Raw genomic sequence first — 21,832 nt, forward strand, 5'->3', positions numbered from 1 at the left:
AGGCAGACCAAGAATGATTTGGACCTCAAACATCACTAAACGAACAAAATGAAGTTATGAAAATGCAGTACAAACAATGGCGCATTGTATCCAACTCTCAATACGACGAAGGAACATATTGATGATGATGATGATACCGGTATTTTAGGCTACTGTAGACCCAGATAAAATGTAGGCTAACATCTCATTTTATCCAGAATTCTAGGTTATTTGATGTAATGGAAATGGCATCTGACAGGTGATAATGTTTTGGACTATTAGTCTACCATTCTGCTCAGGGTATTGTATATATATATACTTTTGTTTGTTTTATTATCTTTATCCTGCATTGCGAGAAAGCGGACTTGAGCGCTATGCATCGGTGTACACCTTCTGACGTACACCTGACCCACGCTGCAGCCGACTGCAATGTCTGTTTTCGGTTGTCTACTCTACTTATGAGTCCTATAATTTGGTACTACCCATTACTTGAAATCGATCACTGGGTAGAGGCAATTATCGTTAAGTTTCTTGCCCAGAGAAACAACAGCAAGTGCGGGTGGCTGGAGTCGAACATGCAGGCTCTCGACTACGAGCCCAACGCGCTAACCACTCGGCCACTGCCGCCGACTTAAAGCATCCAACAACATTGCAGGATGGAACAAGGTTGCACATTAGATTATTGGCTGGTGGTGAAGTTACCAAGTGTGCTATAGATAGGGGTGTTCAATTTCGATTTTCGATTTGATTTCGGTTAAGGTGATATTCGAAATTCGTTTTCGTATAGGACATATTCGAAATTATAGCCGCCCTTTCGGCTGAACGCGGTTGAAAGTAACGCGAGTGACGCGAAATCTGTCTTGTCGCATTTTGCAACCGAAAAAAACTTTGACGCATGCGCATCGTCGATCACGTGACTATCACACACTCTCGCGGGTCCAACGGCCAGTCCTGCACACGTGCATTGAAGAAAGTCGTGCGCAACGTCGTTGTCTTCCACGCGCGTGCAGCCAACGGGAGGTGTCAGTTCTTCCGATTCCGATAGCCCCGACGTTGAACCAACACAGGCGACGCCATCAGGCGATGAGCGAAGACGCCAGACCACTCTGACGGAACTCTTCTCCATGGGCAGGGTCCAGACGGAAGACTCCAACAACAGTGATGATGATGAAATCAGCTCAATCTTTGTAAAAGCTAGCCGAGAAGGTGTTTGTGATCCCAGTGACCTCGGCTCCAGCGGAGCGATCGTTTTCAAAAGCTGGCCTGACCGTCACGAAGCTGAGATCCTGACTGACGGGTGACCATGTCGATCAGCTTGTGTTCTTAAACACCAACATGGGCCTGGAGCTGTAGACGTTATTTTGTGTTCTTTTTTCGCAAATTTTCATGGCGTATTTTTGTGTTTTCTAGCGAATTTTCATGGCGTTTCTTTCAATAAAATCACATTTTGCAGTGTGGTGAATAGTTGTGATATTCGAAAATCGAAAATAATTTAAATTTCGAATTTCAAATATTAAAGTAATCGAAATTGAACACCCTTAGCTATAGATTACAGGAACTTGAAAGGATACTACTTTTCAATGAAACATGAAATTTGAATATATAAAGGAATTTTTTTACAGTTTATGTATGTAGGTAGGGCAATGTTAGACTAATTTTAAAGTATGTATAATACGCTAAAAACAGTGTAACAATGCAAATGTCATATTATTAGGTAAAAATATGTGCAGTATCAGGCGGATTTTAAATCGCAGAGGTTATTTTTTTCTTTTCATTTGTGTTCCTGACTATATGATGAGCTGTTGAAATCTTTATCTTGGATAGATATATACGGTACATATTAGGTCTATAGCCTAAAATTATTGAATGCTAATTAAATGTGTATACCTATATATTAGTTTTCATTTGACATTACTCAAATTTTCTTGCAGACATTTTAGTTTTTATGTTGTCTTATAATAAGCTTGGCATTAAAAATGTTTAAATCATTTTGTGGAATTTTTGTTGTATGTATATTTATTTTACCCTATGCAACTTGTGAGTGGTTCTCTTCACTTGGTCAAATGGAAGATTTAATTAACGATGAATTTGATTTGCTTTCATCTTTAAATGAATACATACAAGCTGAGGAAGCTAAAATAAAAAAGATAAAAAGGTTTGCGTTTACAATTTATCAGTTGTTTCTTGTCTATCAATTTGGATATCAGCACTGCATAGTATTTTGGTAATACATAACTGAGGTAGTGGGTTGCCAAAAGTTTTTGGAATAAAATAATGTTTTTGATGTTGTTTGGCTTTAAACGTTTGTTGCATGTTAGCCTATCTGATTCAGGTGAGGTACATATCATATTCTATAAAACAATGAAAACTATTAATACTACAAAAAGTGCTCAATGCCAAGCAAAAAGGCAAAGCAGAGCGAATTAAATCATTCTATTTGAATAAGACCTTCTGATGATCCGTTAGGTGAAACAATTTGTAAAGGCTTCAGATAGTAATAACTATATTTGATTATCATATTCTAGTCAAGTGGGGTAATTACTGGACATTTAAAATGACGGGGTAATTAGTGGACACCCTGCTTACTTTTTTCCTGTGTGCAATGTGACCTTGCAATTTAGTCATCTATTTAGACAAAGCTTTGAACTAAATGAATCAGTTGCAACTCTTATTTTATTTGACTTTACATTTTTTTGGCAAGACTTGGAATGCATGGTGTCAAATTTTGCATTAATTTGAAGCTAAGTGATAAAAGTAATATTTTAATATAGGCAACATTATTAGGTATTTGGATTTTCAAACTGGCAATACTAACTAGAAAAGCATAAAACCTTCTAAAAATGCCAGAGTGTGAGCAGCAGCTGTATTCACTTTTCCACAAAATGTGTCCAATATTTACCCCATAACAATTTCTCAGTTTTGAGGTAATTATTGGACACTTGAAGGTTGTAATTTCACCAGAAACACTGAATGATAGCTCACGAAATATTGCCTCTGCAGACTTATTTTGAATAGCGTATTTTTAGTAGCTAGCTTTTTAACAATGCCCAGAACCAGTGGCGTAGCCAAGGGGAGGTTTTGGGGGTTACAACCCCCTTTTAGCATGCGTGTGACCTCACGATATTGAGAATGATGCTTTCAGTCTCTATGTCTCTGAAGCAAGGTTTTTCTAATTTTAAAGGAAACTGCATTAAAAGAGCGAGTTTTGCCAATACCAAACATTCAAATATCTCAGCCAGGAATTAGCAACAAGAAAACATAGAGACTTAGCTTTATTACCGAAAAATGCCCAAGAAAACATGATCTTATCCTTTTAATATGCCACTGGACAGCACCATTTTACAGGAATATTTATACCCACATTTTTGTTGAAAATGCTCTCAGAATGCACCAAATTCAAAGTAATTTTTCAAAATTTTCTGGGGGAGGCCCTCCGGACCCCCCACCGCTGGGTGCCAACAAAAAACCCCTTTCACAATTCCTGGCTACGCCTCTGTCCAGAACATAAATTAAATGGGGGTAGCATGGCCAATAGAGGGTGCAAAACTCCCTGAAACTAGTTTTGTTGTTGTTTTTTTTGCCAATTTTTCAGTTGGATACCCCCTTTTTTTAATTTGAAAAAACAGTTTTTTTCACTCCACCCTCTTGTCAAGCCAACAAGGGGATACGGGCGATTGGAATGTGGAGCACCTAAACCTTGACTAAATCCTTTGAAAATTTGTAATTTTGCTGTTTTAGTCAAGCCTCACCCACAAAAAATAAGTTTGTTTTCAATCATTTTTTAATTTTTGGGGGCATGCGACGCACCCTAATGCTTAGTAGATAGAACCTTAGGCTTGTATTTTAAACAAAATTTCATTTATTGTAATAGATAAACAAAACATAAAACTACATTACATCTAATTTCACTACAGAAAGGTCAAGGAATTCAAATTATAATAACTTCCTAGTACTTTTTTACATAAGGGGTAAATACTGGACAGTGTCCAGCAATTACCCCTACTCTGTCCAATAATTCCCTCATTTGATGGGGTAATTATTGGACAAAGAAAACTTGTGATTTCTGCTAAAATGCACATGCTAGAGAATCAGGTTAATTTGTAATGTAAAGATGAAGGCCAACCCTTGCAATTAAGATACTTTACATATAAATAGCTTGAGTCCTTGTACAAAATATTACAACGTTTTCACAAAATGTCCAGTAATTACCCCACTTGACTAATATACATCTCATTAAGGTTGCAATATTTTATAACTACGAGAATAGGCTGAAAATCTCCAGTTATAGAGACTTTTTAATGCTATTTTGCATTCAACTGGTGTAAAATAAATTGTTATTATTATGCTTAGACTTGCTGGTCATTATCAGCTAATTTCTGAAAATGCTCGATCCAATGTGGACAAATATCTTGGTCACCCCATCAACCAGTACAGACTTGTTAAGCGGCTTGCATCAGAATGGCCTGAAGTAGAAGATCTCATAAAGGAGGATGTAACCTCAGGTTGATACTCCCTTTTGTCATTATACATATAATAAAAGTAAAGCAAATGCTTTATCATTGATTCGTTATCCAAAAAAAGCTTTGTGCCGGATTCATTCCATGCAGCGATTGTGTTCACTCTTTTATATGTCATTTTGTCCAATGCATTTTCTTCAGTCCTACCTTGTCTGCCTTATCCTATTCTTCCATGATTTTTTTTGGACCATCCTTATTTCCTTTTCCTATCTGCTTTCAAGTCCAGTTCCTTCTGAAGAAGACTTCCTCCCTCCTTAACACATGCCCTTGTCCATACCCAGGCCTTGAAATTCACGGCGGACATGTCCGCCGTCACAGCATGTGATGTCCGCGGGAAGTACCCTCTAGATCGGTTATATTTGTCCGCCGAGAAATAACGCAGGAACTAGCGATACAAATCGTCATTCATAGCACGAGCAACTGTTGCAAGAATATAATTTGCGCTGGGAAATTATGAATGAATATGAATGCGAAATTATCGCATTCCCAGCGCGCATCTAGAAAAAGTTAATACTGTATCCCTAAGCTTCCATTCAAGCAGAAAAACTTTCGAATTTTACGTTGCTTCTACGATTGATGACATTGAATCAGCGTAACAAAGGTGAATTCTTCACTAAGAATCGATGGGAGTACAGGTACTTCTACACAAATCACGCCCAACTTAGCTCAAGTCTTATGTCACAATGTCTGGCTTTGATCTCCGAGTAATATTGATAAGGCAAGGTTGGTTACAAAGTTAGATAATACGAGTAGGTTAGGCTACTACAGCAAGATGCAGCAAAACTAAAGTTTTGGTATTACAGTAAGAAAGAAAAGGCCCAGGAAAAATTCTGAAAGTGAGAATGAGGGCGATGAACCTACTACTGTACTAGGAAATTTAGTGGTGATAGACGGCTAGACGCATATATTAAAGGAACAACGAATGTAAGGATAAGCTCTGTCAAAGATCACAACACATCGTTACCTCATATGGCTGCAGCTTCAGCATATCTGGCCGACAATACCCCAAGCCATCAATTTCCAATCATCAAGGCCCTCGACAATATGAGTGACAACAAAAATAATCAAAATTAAGAGGTTGTTTGAAATCGCATATTTTTCGCTAAACAAGAGCGCGCATTTACGCTATTCCCTCAATTAGCCAGTCTAGAGAGAAGACACGGAGTAGATCTCGGTATTACGTATCTTAACGACAAGCAGTGATCGCTTGGAGATTGGCGCACGTCTTTGAAGATCGATACTATTGAAGCTCTCATGCGCATATGCCTGGACGGCCCTGACTGCGCTGATTATAACCCCGAGCCTGCCGTGATCTCGTGGAATACATGTACTGATACTATTTTGGAGAGGCGACCGCATTACGGAGAGAGCAAAAAATAATTGCGATTTTTCTCATGTTTTGTTTATTCTTTTCGTCCCTTTCGCTCACATGACACGCAAAAGTAAACCTAAAGAAAAAAGCCTAGTGAAGCTTTGCACAGCAGAAAATAGCGTTAGTGTAGAAGCTCTGGTAGAAGTTTTCCGACTCGTGCCCAGAGCATTGTGATGCAAGAAGCCATACGACCTCGGAGGTGGAAGTTAATCAGTTATGCGGCGTAATATTTTTTTATTAATTATTTGCATCAGACAGAAAGTCCATAGAATTCAAAATTTTAACAATCATCATATTATCATCATATTTAGCAGCTACACGGCGCTTTTCTTCAAGCGCACCTCGTTGGTTTGATGAAAGCCTTTTAGAGTGACTTCGCTGAAATTTTAAAAAGCCTAAATCGTAACTATGGTTCTCAAATGGTGAAGAATTATCAAGATAAAGTGATTAAGTATGACGATCGACGTTAAAACTGGTGTGTCCGCCGTGAGACTTAATTTGTCCGCCGAGATAGCTGCTCAGACCGGACACGTTTGTCCGCCGTCAACAAAAACGAATTGCGAGGTCTGCATACCATCTTACTCCATTTGTCATTGCAAATTTTACTTACTATACTGCTATTGTATTTTGCAAATTTCCATCATCTGTTGCACTGTGTTTGTTATTGCAATCTTGTTACTGTTTTTACTTGAACATCTCAATTTCGAGCTGTCTACCACAAGAACACTAATACTATTATATTCATCTGATTAATGGAGATTTTGTTAACCAGATTACTTTTTTGTATCACAAACGAAGTGTATAAGATCAACTAACGTTGCAGGATTCAACATTTGAAAATTTGAACTACCGTACTGTAACAAAACCATGGAAACAAATAGATAAAATATTTTCAGCTGCATGGAAGAAATATGATACTGTGTAATTTGAATAAAGTTATGTAGCATGTTTAATGTTTATATATCTTTGCAAAGTTATGTTAAGTTGAATATCTATATCTGTTATTTTAGAATTTCTGTCAAGTTTGTCGACAAAACAAAGCCACTTCCCAGATGAGACCGATGTAACAGGATCAGCACAAGCTATTATGCGACTGCAAGACACTTATATGCTTGACACTCATGAGATAGCACAAGGAATTATAAAAGGTAAATATATGATTGCGCAAGTACCAGTTCTCAACATCTCAACTAAGGTGTTAACTATGGTTAGCACACAACAATAATGAATCTAAACAATAACACAACACAACAATAATGCAGTCAGCAGGTATCTGCGCACTTAGTTCTATGGAACTGTGTTTTATTTTTATGGCTAAGGGCAGCTTGAACTTACATGCAATGAGTATGGAAAACCTGCAAAGAAATAACTTACTCTCTGCAAGGATGTTAACCTCAACTTGTGGGCTGAATAACTGATATGTTGGTCTAACCATATGAATAGTGAGTGGTTCCTACTTTTGTTGAGAGCAATTGACACATTTATATCAATGCTGTTGATTCATATGTAAATTCGGAATGGCCCGTTTCGGTGAGTCCGACCACTATTTGATGATTTTTTCAATTTTTTTTTCAAAATTATCGGGTACCATAGCCTAATTATCATTGCCGTTTTAGGGTTAGAGGTTAGGAACTCACCAAATCGGACTCACTGAATAGTAGCAGACCCTGTAAATTGGCTTGCACCTTAGCGCTCACGTTTGAAACACTAAATTTGCCCTAACTAGTGGTTAAAAATATAGGCAGAGAATAGGATGAAACCCAAAGGTCTAAAGCAATCATTTTCACAAAATCCGGTACAGATTTGTTTTAACAAAGATTAAATCAGAGTTAAATGAAGTTATTAGTTTATTGGCTATTTTATTACTTATTGTTTTAATATCAATTGCTTATATTGCTAGATTTACAAGCCAACCAATCTCTCACTGCAGAAGATTGCTACCATATCGGAAGAACCGCTTATTTAGAGAAGAGTTACTATTATTGTGTATTATGGATGACTGAAGTTTCACACATGAATGAGAATGAATATGAGTCATTTTCACGATTTGATGTGCTGGATCATTTATCATATTGTGTGGCACAGGTGGGTTTAAATGATGTGGTGTATCTTTGTTTAAGTTGATCGGATCTTGTTTTTAAGATATCGGTTCTTGACTTTTCAACATGTGGTCTGTGATATGCTGGTGGAAACTTGCTAAATTAAGCTTTGAGAAGCAAGTTCAAATTCAACTTAGTTTTGTATAATTTATCACTCCACCATTATCATCCCAATAGGGACAAAACCGAATTTAGATGATGATGATCACAAAACCAAGCAATTTATCTTGAAATTAAGCATTTTTTATCTATATATCTGTGTGATATGTAACACAGCAAAAATCAAACTTTCATTACTCAGATGGGAGACATTCAAAAAGCCTTCGATATCACAGCTGAGATGCTTGAAATAGACCCTTACCATGACAGAATAATAGGAAATCGTAACCATTACAGGTGAATTCAAGATTCGTATTTTGATGAAATTGTGTAAGCTGCAAAGCATGAGGTCAGGCAGAAAATCTGTTTGTAGACAATAAGACATGGAATCAATATAAAAAAAGATGGTTTTGGTGCCTGAAAAAGGTTCATTCCCAGGGGTTCGTGTGGCCGCCCACAACATTATCAAGCATTCTTTGTTAATTCTCAACTGTTATCATATACAATACATGCTATAAAAATCAAATTTCGTGTCTTTCTGGGATGGTCGTGTAGTGAGATATGTAAGCTGTAAGCCTTCAGTTTTTCTTTTCCCTTCACACATGAGCTTCCCCTAATAGGGATACAGTACCTCACTATTATTCTTTTTAATGTAGAACATAGATAAGACTGTAGGCTACTTGTACTGAATTTGAGTCATTACTTTTTTCATTGGATCGTTTGCTGTTTTAAACAAATCTTTTCTAACTTGGCACATAGACTATTACTTGATGGTCCTTATCAGGGTTGCATAAACTGTTGAAAATTGCTTTAAAAATTGTAGAAACTTATTGGGGGCGCAACGCAAGGGAGATGACGGGGATGATTTGAGCTCTGAAGACATCTCAAAGAGAGAATTCGACCGGCCTTCGTTTCCTGAGAGAGCTACTTATGAAAGGCTGTGTCGGCGAGAAAAAAACGTCATTGTAAGCATGTGCTTAATTAAAATTAAGAATGTTTTTGGATTTCAGATTTAAACATCACCGCCATAAATCTAGTGATTGTTTTAAGAAAATTAACTTCCTTAATTTCGTCGGGACATGTCTGGGATGGAAAATAAAATTATATTATAATAAAGCTACAATAAGTGTGATATTTCAGGAAACCAATACAACGAAAAACGTTAGAAAATGCTTAAAAGGTTTTAAGCGTGTGGCTAGATATTTGATGTCTTTGGCGAAGTACATATTTGTGACTAGCAAGGTGCATATCTGTGACTCTTGCGGTTACAAAATGCAACTTTTGTGCCTGTGGGCCAGGCACTAATGTATATGATGCATTTGTATCGCTTTCAGCCTGTTGAAGTGGAAAGGCGACTGAAGTGCTATTATTGGACAAACAACAATCACCCCCGTCTCGTTCTTCAGCCTGTCAAATTCGAAGAAATGTGGGATTCCCCGCACCTGATCCGATTTTATGACGTCATCTCTGATAAGGAGATTGAAGTCATCAAATCTATTGCTAAGCCTCGGGTAAGTGACTGGCTGCATTATCTGCCAAGATCATGCGTTTAATTTGTTTTTTAAGTTTTTTAAGTATTCACGTTATCGCAATGTGGATGAATTTGTTAATTATTATGTTCCAAATTTAATATTCGTTTAGTTTATCAATAATAGTTTTGCACCTGATAAAGAGAAAAAAGATTGATAGTTTGGCATCTAGGAATCTTCTGTATTTAATTTGTCATTTTGTGAATTGGAGGTAATATTCCGTAGAAATGTATTGCATTTTAATCAAACCTTTGTAGTTGCTGAATATACTAAAACCTTAATGGAATAGCTGTCAAGATTATAAAGCTTTGGTAGAGAGTTTGCTTTGTTGAACCATAGAGAAATAACATAGAGCTACATGTTAAACCCGCTGAAGTTACTTTATTTTATTTCTCTGTCAGTGTCAAGATTATTCTATGGCAAGAATGTAACAATAGCTTTTAAATCTTTTGTAGCTTCTTAATTTTATTCACAGCTTATTCAGTAATACTAGCATGCCGTAGAATCTATAGAAATTATTCGTTTCCATCTGCTTGGACATTTTCTTGCAGGTTGTGTTCTCTGAAATGGTCATAAAATTTTTATCTATTGCTCTTGATTTTTGTGTACATCTTGGACGTTATGTTGACATTAGCAGCAACAGAAAACACATTAAAAATGGCTGATAAAAAGTTTGTCCTTTCACATTGATTGTAATGGAAGTTCCCTGACAGTAAAATCCGTCATTTTTACATTGATGTCTGCAGACGTTGAATCAATGTAAAAATGACAGATTTTGTTGTCTGGGTGGTTAGATGCTGACACACATTAATAACGTGGCTGTGATGTACTTCTCTGTTTGTTTCTAGAATTCTTTCATTAATCTGATTGTAGGCCGACTTTGCTCGGTAATGTATATTCAAGGAATTAGCTCAATGTAAAGTGTACGTGCCAAGTGCAGACTGTTTAGTTTCAAGTACTTGCTGATTCATCGTATATTTAAAGACAAATAGGGAAACCGTCAATTCTCCTTGTCTTAATAATCGACTTTACGGATCATACTCTTTTTCTTCAGCTCAACAGGGCAACAGTACAAAATCCATTGACTGGCGTCCTTGAATATGCTGCTTACCGGGTTAGCAAGAGCGCTTGGCTGACTGATGACACCCATCCTGTCGTCGCCAGAGTGTGTCAAAGGATATCGGACATCACTGGCTTGTCAATGAAAACGGCAGAAGAATTGCAGGTAGAGTTTTAAATGTTAAAACGCCCGCTTGACGCTTTTCTCCGCTCATGGTCATTAGGGTGCATCAGCTGCCCCATATTTTTGAAAAATACTAACATCGCATTTCTTCTATTGCCTAAACTGTTAGACTGGGTGAGAAAATCAGTGTGTGAAAATGCTATTAAGTTTCGTGAACATTTAGGTATGCCTCATGACCCTAATGTTATTGAACAGTAACTCTTGTGCAATTTAACCTCTTTTAACTCAAAAAGTCACGTTCTAGTTAACAACTCTGAATTTAGTGCCACTATAGTATGCGTGTACGGAACAATATTTTACACTAATTGATATTTAGAACATCATAATGATTGGGTTCCATCTTGTATAGCAGGGTAGGATGCAAAATCATGCAATGCACAAACATTCGCGGTCTTGGGTAGCTAAATTAGGCTCTGTATAATCTGGTGTTCCAGTATGCTTAGTTTAAGAATATATATGATCTTGGCCATCCAATGTGCCTTTAAAGCACCCGGCCTCGTTTATTTGGATCAAGGTAACCCAAGCACAAATGAATAAATTCTTTATACATAGTTATCACGTTTAAACTTCTCCTGCGCTGTGCATAACCTGAGAACATCTTCTTTAAGCTGTAATACTAATACTTTCGCTTCTTCATCAAAATTAGATAGGTTCAATCTAGCTAGTTTTTCAGCCGAGCAATGTGGAATCATTCCCCAGTTTTTGCGTAGTCTTACAAACAACATCACATGAGGGGATTTTGATGTCTCTATTTTTAGCTCATTGAAAACATGATTGATCACCACTTCACCTATGTGGTGCCTGCATCCAGACCATAAAATCGGTCGATCCAACTGCTGCTGCAGGCTGATGCATGCTGCCAATACATGTCCAGACTTACTTGAAGTGGTATCAAACACTAAATTTACAACGCACTTCGAACAGTTCCATTGTTTAATCAAATCAGCTGAAACTTTTGCAACTATTTCACCCATTTTACGGTCTGTTTGAGGTTCATAACTAGGGATGCTCAGAATTTTCATTTCCTTTGTAGTGCCAGCTGCTATAACTACTCGCTCCTCTTTCTCATTTATATACAGTAAGTTAGTTTGCATTGCAGCTTCGAATCCCAATGGAGTTTTGGTGGATTCCATTTTTCTTTCACAGAACTTGCTATTTTTTTCCCACCTTTCGTCTGGTGAGATCCGCTGAAGAATATGATGTCACTACCTTTGATGTGTCACCTCCAATTTCTTCTATAAAAACTTCAAATGCAACCTGCTGAGCTGGGATCATTTTCATGTGTGTCGCAAGAGGTACTAGCTTTTGGGACTGTAAAATATAATGAGGTATAAATGTCTGTGTACCTGCTACCTTTGTGGCTTCGGCTAGCCTTTGCTTGATCGGACGAGGTACATGTATTTTAACTTTCACTATCGTCTAAGACTGCTGTACTGGTGTTAGCACTCATATCAGAAAGTGCTTTTTCATGACGTCGAGTCTCAGCCTCCTTGCGTGCTTGGCAGCGCTGAACCAAATAAGCTTGTTTCTTATCACACGACCCAAAAGTGGCTACTCTATCAGTTTGCATGGATTTTAGGAACTTTATGTCATCTTCATTTTTTATCAGTTTTTCAACATCTGTAGGCCACAGTCGAAAAGTCTTTGACAAACTCAAATTACTGGCTCCTAATTTCTTTATCACTAATGGAGTTTGTCTTCAGTTAGCTGGAATGTCACGAAGTTTCTTATTGCAGTCAAAAAGTTTAATGATTTTGTTACAGGCATAAAGTTCGGTGACCATTGGAATGTTGGCTTTATATTAAAATGGAATGATTTTTGATAGAACAATTTTAGAAGCCTGAAATTTAGTTCGATTGGTTTTGGCTCCATCTTCAATGTGATACAGCAGCAACGTAATACTTGCATAGACGATGGCAGTTTGCTCCCTGTAATTTCTGCAGCATTAACAGACAGTCCTTTACCTACACAAAAATGTTTGAACATTGTCGAGTTTTTAGTGTTTGGGTGGGTGATTTCACACCTGTTCCACTTGTCTTCAACAGAGTTAGTGGTGAAATTGACTCATTCAAAGACATATATATATATATTAAATTTACTTCAATCACTGTTAGTTATAAATTCACCTGATATAACAATAAAAGCAATTTTAAGCAACAGAAAATGCTGAAAGGATGTTGAAACTGGTATCTACCATACCTAAACCTATCCTATTTTGCACTAGCCTATATAATATAACAACGAAAATCAGCGATATTACCTTAGTACAGTTTATCTGAGCACCTAGCAATTTAATTGCACACAGTTACTGGATCAGCGTTGCCAGATAAAAATTTGATGTTCTGCCAAACAGTGTCCAAAAATCTTCCAAAATCATCTTTAATCTGCCAAACCAATTATGCTTAGTTTACTCCCAAAATAAACTGAAATGAAACCCACAAAAATGAACTAATATGCTTTCCATTCTTAGATTTCATAATTACTTTGTTAAAAGCAAATGATAACAACCAAAACATAATCACCATTTACTTCACAAACAACAAGATAGAACCACAATTTTGTCACAAATTCAATGAAATTCAACTAATCTTATGAGTTTTGTGAATCTGCCAAACTTAAAAATTCTGCCAACTCAAAATTTCGCATCAAAACAGTTAAAAATTTTGCAAAATTTCTCAAATTTTGCAATAAATCTGCTAAGTGGCAACCCTGTATGGCCTGTACTGGATCAATCTTTATGTTCTGTGTGGCATACCTAAACGTTGGAAAAATTAAATAATATTTTACCACACATTCTAATTCATATAGCCTAACAATTTAAACAATAGAAGAAATAAAAATTGCATGGTCGGGGCTCCTGATGCACCCTAATGGTCATATGTCGATTATTAGTTTTTTTTTCGCAGCATTAAACCCAGTTGGCAGAACTGATCCTTTTTACATTGATTCGACGCCTACACACGTTGAGTGTAAAAAGAATTAATTTTGTGGGTTGGTGACTAACCTATCCCTTTCGTGAAGACATTTAGTTTACCGCAGTCTGGTGGCTGAATCAACATGACATTCAGACTACAAATGGCCTGGTCTTAAAATAATGAATACCCGCCCACCATGCAGCTTCGTTAACAACGTATTTTAACGTAAAGTAACGTTATCGTCGTGAATTTTTTTCCGGGAAAAGATGTGAAACTATTTGTCAGACCAACTTTGGTTACGTGAATCTATGATCGTCTGATTTGCCACATTTTGTAAGTGTTTACGATTAAGTGACTGGAATTTTCTGAAAATGCCTTTTTTTCTTTTTTTCACTGACCGGTAATGATATTACCAGCTTATGTTGCCTTAGAGGCGCTGTAAAAAATGGAAATGCAATTCAAAAAACTTCCAATCAGTCTGTTAGCAAGTGGGCTAACAGTCTGACTAAAATTTTTTGAATCAAATTGTCTTTATTTTTTAAGCTTGTGATGTTAAAACCTATTGGGTTATCTGGGGACTTTTTTAAAAGTCATATTCTAATGTTTTTTTTCCTCCGCAAGCAAGGTTGCCAGATGCTTTTAAACTTTTATCCCAATTTCTACTAAAAAGTAGCCCATTTATCACGTGATGAAACAAGCCCACAATATGACAAATTTGCGCAAATTATAGTCCAAATCGAAAAAAATTTCGATGACAATGGAACGAAACCAAATGAAAAAAACTACGACTGCTATAATTTTCCCACGACTTCAAAACAAAACTAGAAAACTTCATTCAGACAATTGACTTAATTGCAAAAGTTTGCAGAACGTGACAAATCAGGTCGTATCTCTTTGCCATGAGCCTACCTAGTTTGTTGTGTTGCCTTCATAAACGCGCAATTGAGTGGTCCCTCACTCCACCGGCCCGCGTTCGATACTCGGTGCGTCACGGCAATAAACCATCTTGTTTGTTGTTAATTTTACTTTCAATTTCATCAGATGAACGTAGCAACTAGTGCTAGAAACGATTACCTGTCTAGTTCTGACAGTTGATAATGTAGCAGCCACTCTTGTTGAAAATAACTTATCCATTGTGTAATTTTGGTAAAGAAGTGATCTTCTTGAACCATAGATGTTATCCATTGCTTGCGCACAAACTTCATACTGCACGATTATAACGACATCTTCATGCACTCAGATTGCCAACTACGGAGTAGCCGGTCAGTATGAGCCCCACTACGACTTTGCAAGGGTAAGTAACGACCTTATGTCAGTGATCATTAAATAATTTTAAAAATTAGTTGTTTGTGTCGCTGATTAGTCATTCAATGTATTTTTTACAGAAATCAGATGCTGGAAAATTTGACGTCAAAGTGGGCAATCGAATAGCAACTTTTTTAATCTACGTAAGTATCTAACCATTGCAATGTTACCACAATATTAAATCGGTTAATTTTCTTCCTTAAGAAGTTGGTTTGCTTTGCTGAAGGCATTTCCTTTCTCATTTCTTTCATTCATTTATGTTTCACTTAGCAAGCATTCTTTGCACGTTGCAATCACTGCTATTGGGGATGCTGTGATGAGTGGCCTCAACGTGTGTACATTTGCAGAATATGCAGTGAGTGCACAACAGCAGCAATATAAGTGCATTAAAGGTTTTGTAGCCTTTTTACTTTCTTGTTTTTAAGACAACGAAACTGGTTGTATTTACCAGCGGATAGTGCAACTTCTTTCACGCTTGATTAATTTTATTCTCTCGTTTTACCTAGTTGAGCGACGTGGATTATGGCGGAAGCACAGTTTTTCTAAACCCGGGCATAGGAGTCCGGCCGATCAAGGGGAGTGCAGCCTTTTGGTACAACCTGTTCCCTTCCGGGGCCGGAGACTTGAGAACCCGGCATGCAGCGTGCCCAGTGTTAGCTGGGGTTAAGTGGGGTGAGTCTGTAGAAAGTTTTTGCATTTTATACTCATTTAAAAGTTTCAAAAATGCTTTGTTTAACTTGCAGACTGCCCAGAAATGTATCTAGAATAGAAAATGTTACGAGGTTGGTTTAAACAAATTTGTTAACTAGACTGGACACCATTTCAAAGTCATTTGGCTGCAACTAGAAGATATTGCATACGAAGATGCTTCTATTTAAATATGATACTGAAGAAGCCGCCCTTACCGTGGCAAAATCTTTATCAATAAATTGTATATTTTTCCAACCTGCCTGACTTTATTTACTTATTATAATTAATCGTTCGGTTGCACGCCAAATGAAAGACCCTTGTGTAACTTTTCATTTTCAATGATATCGATACTCCCGAACAAAGGTGAAGAAACATCAGCCTCTACTTTATTACTGGTACGACGTATGTTGATCTTTCTTTCAGTAAGTAACAAATGGATTCACGAAAGAGATCAAGAACTCCGTCGCAAGTGTTCGCTCGATAAAAAAGCGGATAACCGAATATTCTAACAAGCGGCGCAGCGGTCTCCACTGTGAGGTAGTGGCCGGTGGTTTTGTGAAGAGAGGCTGTACTGTATTTTGAAAGCAAGTTTCGACAAGACCGCGAATGCAAAGAAGCAAAATGTTTTGGAACTTTCACGTGGCCATTATGGTTTTTCACCTTGACTTACAAAATTGGTCATTTTCGAACCGTGTAAAAAAGACCACCAACTGCTAGCATGTACTGTATATATCTTTCTAGCCATGACCGCTTCGTTTATAACTCGAGCATTGTACTAACACTGCTTAGTTATTTTTATGCCAAAAAATTTCGCTCGCAACTCGATTCATATTTTGTCTGATAAGCTTAGTTTTCATATTTACAGCGTTGTCAACTTGACAGAAGTTTTTGTTCCATCTTTTCCTACACAATTTGTAAATGACTGAATAATTGTTTATGTCCTTGAAGTGTTTGCTATATCTTCTAGATCGCAGTTGATTTTCAGATCTGCAGTAAAATCTTCAGGAATTTAGAAGTCTTAAAATTTGTGTCACAACACTTAGCCGAAAAAGGTACACAATTATTGAGCACACAAGTTTGGGGCTCTAGAAATTGCATGTGCAAGAAAAAATGTTACGCGCATTGTTTAGGCCTATACTAACATTACAAATGATATTCTTTCTCCGCCATTTTCGTTTAGAGGCTGTATTCTGAAACAACCTTAATTAAGGGGTTGTCAAAACTCCCACACAGGAGAGGAGGCAAAGCAAGAAAATAATGTCATATGGTTCTTATTTAGCCTCTTTTGTCATTTTTCAAGTGATATTTGCGCCAATTGATATATCCTGCCCAGCTTTTTAGATCAGCTTAGTATGCAGCACTTTGTAGTCCGCATTTGCTTTTGTGTGTATAATGCATTGCGAGATTCCTTGTTACTTCTTTATCAGCAGTAAGTGAACTCTTGTTTTGTGACGCTTCGTGTTGTAGTATCAGGCGTTCGTATTATCTGCAGAAGACATTGACCGGTGGCGGTATTAAAAAGAAACAGCATCATGTTCTGTGCCTACGTATTATTGTGACGTTTTATAGTTTTATTCGCTTTATGTTTAATGTGTCGACGTGTTTTCCTAATAGGTTGTTGAAATATCGTGTGGCTTGATAACCTTGAGAAAAGAAATGTCAAAACCGTCATTTTACGTAAAATTTATGTAGGTTATCGATATTGGACGTCATATGAGGAGAGGTGAAACTGTATTCTTAGTCCTGTTACTTTCACGTGCCATACAAACTACTTTTTAATCAGGAAATTCATTTTTAAATTAACAGACCCTCTCCTTAATTGGAATATGCTGTAGGCCTACCTACAGTAGTTGGAAATTGGAATGGCTTTGAGTCGCTGAGACAGGACTGATATCAAGGTTGATAAAAAGTTTGCAACATTTTAGACTTGTTGTTTACTGGAAAGAGCTACTGTTTGCAATATCAATGTGTTCTCAATGCATCGTGTAGAGCAGTGATTCCCAACTTTTTCGTTATCATGGGCCGTTTTGCAAGAATTATTATGTTTATGAAGCCTAAAACTTTATGAGAGTAGCTTAAATATTGCTAAGTTTTTAAATACACCGATTTTAGATATTAAATTTTATCACCGTATTTTTTATGACTAATGAGTTATCAATGCAGGCCTATTCAAGGACGCCTTTAAAATTCTACTCACTTATTGAGGCTCCGTTGACCCCAAGTTGGGAAACATTGTTGAAAAGCTTATGTGCTATTTTCTTTTCAACAATTTGTTGTGGTTTTCAAAATGTAGCCTAACAACGCATGGTTTGAAAGTATTGTGCTTAATAAACTAGTGCTTGATTTGCTGAAATACCAGTCCGTAGCGTTTCCTGCTTGATTTCCACTGGATTCATAAAATTGTCAACAGAAGCGTTCAATTCAGTTGATAGAAACCCATAGTTGAAAGTTTTTAAACATTGGCTGCACTTGTAATAACTGACGGTGGCAAACTTGCATCGGTAGTCAGACGGTAGACATGGATTTGATGCCATGTCGAGTCAAATCAAAGACTTTGAAAATAAGACACTGAATCTTTTTCATGCCTAACAAGGAATAAACTTAGGTTAATTCAACGTGCTCGGCTGAGCTTCTGTTAGCTACAACTATACTAACATTGGCCGAAGCGCTGAGTGCAACGCATCGGCCTATCTGCAGTGAATAGCCTACAGCCAGTGGCGTACGCAGGGGGGGGGCCATTGGGCCATGCCCCCCCCCCCCCCCCTAAGAATGTTTTAGTAGGTAACGACGTAGATTAAGGCATTTAATATGTTTTGCATTGCTCTGTCAAAGCAATTACTGTAACAATGTTGTTTTATAGACTAAGCCAATATGAAATACATGGCCCAATCCACCTACCCCACCCCAGGTATGCCTATGTAGCATAGTGTTCTGTAAGCCTATTATAGTGATTAGTGAGAGAGAAATGGATAAAGTCTAAACTAAAACCATACTGGGATATCATAAAGACGTCTGGGATATCAATGGCCAGTGGCATAGCCAAAGGGGGGGGGGGGTTGGGCCTTGGGGGTTACAACCCCACTTTGGCACGCGTGTGACGTCACGATATTGAGAATGATGCTTTCAGTTTCTTTATGCTTGGGAATGATGGTTTCAGTCTAAAAAAAACTTGCCTAATTTTAAACAAAACTCCATTAAAAGAGCGAGTTTTGCCAATACCAAATATTCAAACATCTCAGCCAGGAATTAACAACAAGAAAACAGAGACTGAGCTTTATTTCCGAAAAATGCCGAAGAAAACATGATCTTAGCCTATGCTTTTGCTATGCCACCGGAAAGCACCATTTTACAGGAATATTGATACCCACATTTTTGTTGAAAATGCTCTCGGAATGCACCAAATTCAAGGTAACCGCTGGGTGTCGTTCAAGGTAACCCCCCTCGTCGTACAAGGTAACGTCGTCGTACAAGGTAACCCCCCTCCGCTGGGTGTCGTCTTAAGCGAAAACGCCGTCGGGCTTCGCCCGCCGGCCGTCAAACCCCGTCAAACCCCCTCCCCCCCTTTCAAAAGTCCTGGCTACGCTACTCTCAATGGCCCCCCCCCCCTTGAGAAAATCCTGCGTACGCCACTGCCTACAGCGTCATGTAAAAGCACACTGGTACGGTAACTTATTAGGCTACGGTATTTAAACAGTATCGAAAACTCAGAATTAGCCTACAACTTTCCCACTGAGCCCTGTTTGAATTTAACTTTACATAAAAACCAGCTTTTGCAAAAACTAAGTCAGGCCACATTGCAGTTGCACTGAAATATAGGCTAAGTTGCGAGTGAATAAACGTTGTAACATAAAGGTTGAAGGTGTAAGTTAATTATTTGTGTTCAACTGATGAGGTAGGCCTAAGGACCTTCCAAAAACACTGCTTGTTGAGGATTGGATCATAAGATTTAACTTAAGCGTTGCATCGTGAATTTTTAATTTCGATCTTATGAAAGTACGTTTAGTCTATTTATTTAAATCCGGATTTAAATGTAAGAGTTCCTTCACTTCCATGGACATGGATGTATTAATCCAATAATGTGGCCCAGAGCGCGCATTATGTTTAAGATTTCAACCAAAAGCAGTCACCTAATTTAAATATTCATAAACGGACACGATATTGACCTCTTCTTTTTTATCAATTTGGACAAAACGTTTCGATTCTTTAAAACCCAAATACCAAACAGACAATTTGTGAAGTTCAAGGCCGGAAAATTACAATCTTCAACCTGGAAGTTGAAGTCGAACTTGTTCCATTGATGGCTTTTTACTGGTATAGAACATTTAGCAGTGGTTTGTGTTGGAAAATGAAACAAGTTTTCATAGACTTTCAAGTTTATTTTGTGAAATTTAATAAATGAATTCGACTTGAGACATAAATTATTATATACAAAATTTCCGTTTGCAAATTGATCCCAATGCCGCAATTTTGTTTTGCCGCCGCCTATCAGAAAAAAAATCAGATAAAAGTTGGTGTTGGTGGATGCAAGTGAGGAGGACCAGAAGCACTTGACTTGTGTTTTTTTCATTTGATAGTTTTAGTATCTTGTGGTGCTGAGTTTTACTCTTAGCGGTCCGTTGTTTGAATGAAGATTATTTTTAAGCAAATTAGTAAAGGTCTCTAAGTCTAAGCTTCCTTATTTTTCTTGCCACCAAGCATGGCCGACCAGAGCTTCTTCCCGGTAGCCAAAATAAAAGGCTGTGGCTATATTTACACTATGTAGTGTAATAATAGCCTCAATAGTATTGCCAGATAAGGAATTGTGCCCTAATTTGAGAAAAGTTTAAAGTTGTTGAAAACAAAAGCTTGTATTTTAGACATTTACTTTAGTCCTGTGCAAAGATCCAAACCCTAATCTTATTCCTAACTCTCACCCTTACCTTAACCCTTCCTAACTTTAATCCTAACTCTGGCAGCACCTGATTGTAACCATGGCATTAAGTGTGGAAAAATAACCACTTCCAAAATAAAAAGTTTGTAAAAAATTTGGGGTGCAACCTAGTTTGTACCGTCAGTTTGTACCTTGAACAGATCAAGAGAAAAAAATCAAAAAAAGTCGAAGTCGCTAATCGCAGTTTCCGCAAGGTTAGGGTATTGGAGTATCGGTTTAGGGTATTGGTTAAGCATCGGTATTCGCAAACAATTAAACTGAAAAGATTGAGAGAAAAAAATAGAACATCGCTTTCCGTTTTTCCGCAGTTTTCGCCGGTCCCACGAATTACCCATAAGCAACGTGGAATTACTTACGCCTTCATGTCAGCGTATATGTAATCTGCAAGTCGCTGTTACGACTTGCAATCGTGTCATTTAAACTGATTGTCCTGCTTTGGTATCATGCACGACTGCACGTTATAACGTCCGCGTTTTGTCGCTTCTACCTTTTATAGACCTCTGCTAAGTTTGTCGTATATTGTTTTTTCGTTGTGATGGTCAACAACTAAACTGATAATATTGTGAGTGTTCTCGAAACATTACCCATATAAACCAAATTAAGCGAAGGTTTCTCGAGCGCTTGCGTGGCGGAGTGGTTTAGCCAAAGAGCTATTGAATTTGGTGACATGGGTTTGATTCCCACCCTTGCCACTATTCTTTTTTTGTTTAATTATGAAGTTCAAAGCAAGGATTAGGTCTCTAGCTGAGTGCGAGAACGATTGCTATGCTGCAGTCACCTGGTTTATAGGGAAAATCGTCCAATGTTAAAGTGTTTTATCGGACAAAACACTCCATCTGCTGCAGCAAACTGCAGACACATAAGCGGACGGGAAGGCAACGAAGCCAATCTTTGTGTCCACCTTTAGGCATGCCTTCAAGTGTCCTGCTCTTGAGCGGTGTCAAACTATATTTTGGAACGCCAAGCCAGTGCTCCTCACCACTCGGCTATGCAGCCGACTACTAGGCTTCTAGACGGCTATAGACTACACTCTAAAGGCTTATGGGTAATTCGACGTTACTTCTAGGTAATTCAATGCTACTTATGGTGCCTATGGGTAATTCGACGCGACTTATGGGGCTTATGGGTAATTCGACGCGATTTATGGGTAATTC

General features: G+C 37.7%; 1 protein-coding gene across 1 annotated transcript; it reads left to right on the forward strand.

Moving 5' to 3' along the window:
- Window positions 1-1,919: 1,919 nt before the first annotated feature.
- LOC145787298 (prolyl 4-hydroxylase subunit alpha-1-like) lies at window positions 1,920-18,101 on the forward strand. Its single transcript, XM_082599019.1, has 12 exons — window positions 1,920-2,134; window positions 4,330-4,481; window positions 6,879-7,016; window positions 7,769-7,953; window positions 8,269-8,363; window positions 8,890-9,031; window positions 9,401-9,577; window positions 10,650-10,820; window positions 14,994-15,047; window positions 15,139-15,201; window positions 15,565-15,730; window positions 16,172-18,101. The coding sequence occupies exons 1-12, from the start codon at window positions 1,956-1,958 to the stop codon at window positions 16,255-16,257; spliced, it is 1,608 nt and encodes a 535-aa protein (XP_082455145.1). The 5' UTR covers window positions 1,920-1,955; the 3' UTR covers window positions 16,258-18,101.
- The last annotated feature ends 3,731 nt before the right edge of the window (window positions 18,102-21,832 follow it).

Source organism: Aplidium turbinatum, chromosome 18, assembly GCF_918807975.1.
Source record: "Aplidium turbinatum chromosome 18, kaAplTurb1.1, whole genome shotgun sequence".
NCBI classification, from domain to species: domain Eukaryota; kingdom Metazoa; phylum Chordata; class Ascidiacea; order Aplousobranchia; family Polyclinidae; genus Aplidium; species Aplidium turbinatum.

What these genes read in the sequence shown, in the direction of transcription:
- LOC145787298 (XM_082599019.1), top strand. Translation starts at nt 1,956, where the DNA reads ATGTTTAAATCATTTTGTGGAATTTTTGTTGTATGTATATTTATTTTA. An exon ending in AAAGGAGGATGTAACCTCAG is followed by an intron (nt 4,482 to 6,878) that starts GTTGATACTCCC and finishes CTGTTATTTTAG; the next exon opens with AATTTCTGTCAAGTTTGTCG. An exon ending in AGCACAAGGAATTATAAAAG is followed by an intron (nt 7,017 to 7,768) that starts GTAAATATATGA and finishes TTATATTGCTAG; the next exon opens with ATTTACAAGCCAACCAATCT.